The sequence below is a fragment of the Anopheles aquasalis genome, chromosome X (genome assembly GCF_943734665.1).
Source record: "Anopheles aquasalis chromosome X, idAnoAquaMG_Q_19, whole genome shotgun sequence".
NCBI classification, from domain to species: domain Eukaryota; kingdom Metazoa; phylum Arthropoda; class Insecta; order Diptera; family Culicidae; genus Anopheles; species Anopheles aquasalis.
In genome coordinates this window covers 5,381,859-5,386,669 of record NC_064876.1, presented here as the reverse complement: position 1 = coordinate 5,386,669, position 4,811 = coordinate 5,381,859, and the positions used below count along the sequence as shown (strand labels likewise).

General features: G+C 57.3%; 1 protein-coding gene across 3 annotated transcripts in view; it reads right to left on the bottom strand.

Annotated features, from left to right (window-relative positions):
* Positions 1-2,502, bottom strand: part of LOC126569606 (AMP deaminase 2) — a 5,675-nt gene extending 3,173 nt beyond the window's left edge. Inside the window, exons 1-3 of one of the 3 annotated variants that reach the window (XM_050226845.1) lie at positions 2,312-2,502; positions 1,263-1,515; positions 1-192 (exon numbers count right to left, since the gene is read on the bottom strand). The exon at positions 1-192 is cut by the window's left edge and continues 107 nt beyond it. In XM_050226845.1, the coding sequence (XP_050082802.1) occupies positions 1-192; positions 1,263-1,515; positions 2,312-2,429 (563 nt within the window). In that variant the 5' untranslated portion in view covers positions 2,430-2,502. Of the gene's footprint in view, positions 193-1,262; positions 1,516-1,632; positions 1,893-2,311 lie in introns of those variants that run through there. The other 2 variants (XM_050226836.1, XM_050226828.1) reach the window with 2 other exon arrangements.
* Between the last annotated feature and the right edge of the window lie 2,309 nt (positions 2,503-4,811).

The following is a 4,811-nucleotide window of genomic DNA, read 5'->3' as shown; positions in this document are numbered from 1 at the left end:
TCGCGCAGCTCGAGCGCCTTCACCAGCAGGGTGGAGGCGCGCTCGAGATCGTCCAGCGGTACACCGCTGGTGTCCTCGCCCGAGATCGACACACGCTGGAAGTGGGCCACGAAGTCGTGCTCGTCGAACGGGAGCTGCTCGTGCTCCGGGTGCACCTCCGGTGCCGTCGAGTACCGGTCCTGCTCCATTGCCCTTTTTTGGTAGAAGATGAAGAAGAAGATACGCTTAGGTTAAGCACGAGTCCACGAGTGGAGGAGCACTGTTTTTGGGGGGGCAGGATCCAAGTTGCTTGCAAGTCACGCCAGTAAGCGCCACCAACAAACCCCTTCTCGGACAAAACTCTCTGGTGGACTCTCTGTGTGGCTCGATCGATTGCAAGTTCCCGTGTACGTGTACGTGTACGTTTTCCTGTCTGCCGTCCGCCGTTTACTTATCTCCAGGGAGCGTATCGCATCGGCGGTCAGGTCAGTCCTGGTGTCGGTGTTGATGTCGGTCGTCTCCTATCGGACCGGGACCAGCGTTCGGGGTAGAGGTCGTGAGTTGACCCTCCAAACAACACAACAGCACAGTAGCAACACACAAACACACACACACGGACACACATGCACACTACAAAATGGTGTGCATGGCAAACAAATTCAACCTACCGCCTCCTCCCCGCTATCGCTATCACTAGTAAGGGTCGTAGGGCCAGCAGAGATGCTTATCAAAAGGAGTGCGCTACTGCCCTCCCCGGGGCGGGCGGGCCGGGACGAGGACGTCCGTTCGTGGTCCGTTCGCCCACAAGACACGACACGGCACGGCACGTCATTCACCTTCCAAGGACCAGGACGACAATAAAGAAGAAAACGGCCGATAATGGTGCAGATATCCTGGCAAGAGTAAAAGGAAGACACAAAAGGCAAACAGACCAGACCAGACACACACAGACACACACAGCCAGACAAACCTGTGCAGATCCAGCTCGGACAGCCATTTGTTTGTGTCACTGGCGCTACCCAGCATACTACTTGTCGACCTGGCTGGCTAGCGACCGCGTACGCGAATGACCACGGATCGAACCACGGTGCCTACTAGTGGTGCACCGTCCGTGGTGGCCGCGGACTGACCACCAATTGGATTATGGGCGGGTGGAGAGTGTGCGCGTTCTGGATTCTTGCCCCCCCGGGGCCTGGAGTGTATGGTTGACCTTCACGCGCCTGTCGTCCCGGGGGCCCCATCCATAATACTCCCACACGGTCACACCCGGTGACTCCACTTACTTGGCGTTCAGCTGGCGCTGCAGCTGGAGCTTCTTTTCGATCTGCTCGATCGGGAACTGGGGCACCTCGTACGGGGCCGAAATCTCGTTCGGCAGCACACCGGCAATGTCCTCCTGCGAGAGGCTGAGGGCGCCCCCACTGAGCCCCGCGACACCGCCACCACCGGGGCCCGTCCCGGAGCTGAGCTGACCCGGCTGCTGCTGCTGCTGCTGGTGCTGCAGATGTTGACCGGCCGGTGACTCATTGCCCTGCACTGTAATCCGTGGCGCACGGTCGGGGAACACATGAAAAACAAGCAAAAGAAGAAGAAAAACAAGAAGAGAATGAGAGAGTGAGGTGAGGTGTAGCTTGAGAGGGAAAACATCGAGACCGTCGTCGTCGTCGTCGTCGTCACTGGCGGCCACTACTACGGACTGGCGCTGCTGCTTCATCACTTCCATCAGCTTCTGATCCTCTAGAAATTGGAGCACCGTGCGGGAGTCCTGCTTGTTGAAGTTGATCTCCCGCTTCCCGCTTGACCGGTAGCGATGCATCTTTGCCCGGCACCGGCACACCGTTGACTGGTGGTCGTGTGCGCACCGTTGTTGAGGCGTAGCAGATTTGATTGTGAATCCATGTTGCTCGCGGACGCAACAGTTCGGTTCAGTTCGGTTTGTTTGTTTGTTTGCTTGTTCTCGGCCTCTAGTTGTTGATGCTCTGTGATTACTAGCAGCAGGCTGGCGGCTCCGATAAGACCCGATAATGATAATGACAGCTGCCACCGAGACGGTAAACGGTGTAAGCGAGGTTCGCACAAGTCGACCGGCGGCGACAATCTAGGACAGTAACCGGCAACAAAGTGGCCCCCAACGAGCAGTGCAGTGCGACAAATAACACAACAGCAACAACAGCAAACACATTGTCTGTGCTGCTGCTGCTGCTGCTGCTGTTGTTTGTGTTGTTGTGAAATCTGCCAGAGAGGTGTTTCGCGTGATTGGCGCTCGGCGCGCGCTAAACGGCCACGTTCACGATCATATGATCTTCACGTGTCACGTGAGGAAGCCACTAACCTTCCGGTGAGAAGTAGTCGTTGAGCAGGATGGCCGGTGACCGCGGTGACATGAGGACTTCCGGCTGATCGAACGACGAGTTCAGGTCGCACTTGAGCAGCACCCCGCGCGCACTCATCCCGCTGCCGGTTTAGTGCTGCTTTCTTCTTCTTTTTTCGCCCACGCCGGTTAGCTCCCCCCCTTCCCACCCCCAAACACAAACTAACACACGCACCACACGCGTACTCGTGCCTCTCTCTCGCTCTCTCTCTCTCTCTATCCCTGCACCTAACTGGAGTTTTTCTTCTGGGGAAAACTGGCAAGGGGGGTAGTAATGAACGGGTTATTGAATGTTTTATCAAACAGCTAGGGCACAAACAAAGGGGACAGTTTGAAAATCTCCTTCAGTACCACACACGGGCACACGGGCACACAAAGTAGCAGTCACTGGAGAGCGCCAGGTGACCGGAAACGCCAGGATACCCCGACCCCCACACACAAACACTCGAGCGCGCGCGCGCGCACGCCCCCTCCCTACTTAAGATACAACGGCTGCGCTGTGACGGGCTTCGAGGCGATGTGCAATGGCGCTGAGTGGCCGACGCAACCGCAGTCCATTTGAATACTGGGCCCCGGGCCGCGCAGCAGTCCGGGACCATCCCCGGGCGCTCCTTGGTTGGTTACTCAGTGCCGTGCCAGTGCTCAGAGATATCCTCTCTTCCCAAACCCCCCCCCCCCCCGGCTGCTGCCCCCACCCCTTGCAACCCCGGTGCTACTCTCGTGCGGGGATTTATCTGTCTCACCTCACCGCGCGACACCACGAGCTGGGGAGCCACGGTGAGGGGTGAGGACACATTTACCCGCGCGCTCTCTTCTCTCTCTCTCTCTCTCTCTCTCTCTCTCTCTCTGTCTGTCTCTCTCTCTATGTCTCTCTATTTATTTTTCAATCATTTACGACCTCTCTTCTCTTGGTTTGTGAAAGACGTGATGAGGAGGTGATCTAGAGGAAGGAGAGGTATATGGAGGTACAGTCGAGACCGGGGGGACCATACTTCCAAGGAGCGGAAGGGGTGGTAATCCAGATCTACGATGCTAATGACACCAAGCGCAGTCAGCCATTGAAGGATCGCGCCCGGGGGGTGGGGGGGGGGGAGGGGGTGTGAAATGAAAAGGACCGAGCGGGGGTCCGGGCGAGGGGATGGTCACCTAAATTTAGAACAACACGATACACTCTCTCTCTCTCTCTCTCTCTCGCAGATTCGTGCGCGAGCGCTCGCGCTTGCCACCATTTACCATCATGCTCAGTGCATGGCCAGCACCATCCCTCTACCCCCTTCAATGCATCCCCCCCCTCCCCCCCAGAAACCCATCTCACTCACTCTTTCTATTTCCATCTGTCTCTGGTTTTCCTGTCTCGCGCGCGCGCGCGCTTTTCCTCTCCTTATCTTGTGAGAGAGGGAGGGAGAGAGAGAGAGAGAGTGATAAAATGTGGCACACGGGGTTTGTTTGTTTTGTGATAATAGACCGTATACGCTGTACCGCGAACCAGAGCACCAATAGATGGACAATCGATAGTAGGAATGGTAAACAAACCACGCGCACACACACTCCTGAACCTCACACACGCATCGACGATAAGACCTACGTCACTATTGGGACATTGGGGTTGCAGCCGTCCCCTACGGAAAACGGGGGTAGTTACCGGAACAACGGGTCTACTGTCTACGTTGTGCTTCAATTCAACCACCTACACCAATGATCACATACGGGCGCTCACCAGGATCACCAAGGCACATCCCGCGTGGCCGCTCGCTATCCGGCGCCTATCCGGTCAGCAGGAAGGACACGCACCGGTACGCGTACCCGATGCAACGGCACCCTAACTAATGTAGCCCTGCCAGCTCAGGGATGCCGCGGCCTGTGAGGCTCCGACTAGCCCGAGTCGCTCTCATTGGACTGGCAAGCCAATCGAGATCTCGAGGTCCTGTGGACACACGGTATTGATAAAACATTCCAAACTTTTACTGGTGTCGCTGGGCTGGGCACAGTCGGTGGGGTGGTTGTTGCCGGGTACGGGAGGTGCAACCCCCCCCCGCCCTTGATGATGACCCGCTTGGGGGGGGGGGCATTTATGAATGAACCCCGATACGATTCCGATGCACAGCAGCGGCTGCGTTCGGCGTGGCGAGCGTGTAAACAACCCCCCACCCCCCCACCACTCCCTCTTAACCCCTTTCCTGCACCACGGGGAAGCCTTCCGTTCAGTTGACAGCCTTTCAGCCCGATGCTACGCATTTTTTTTTTCTCAATCCACGGTGACGCGCACCCGTAGACACAACGCCCGCCCCCGTTGGTGGTGTTCGTGGTTTGGGGTGCCATGTCAGCAGAAGTGTCGTCTTCTTCGTCTCCTGCTCGTCCCGCTACTACGGTCGCGCCGGTACGCCAGCATCAACTGGAACCGGCTGGATCTCGTGACTTGGTGCGCGACTGGAAGCGACAGTTGAAAACGGGCGTGCAAGAT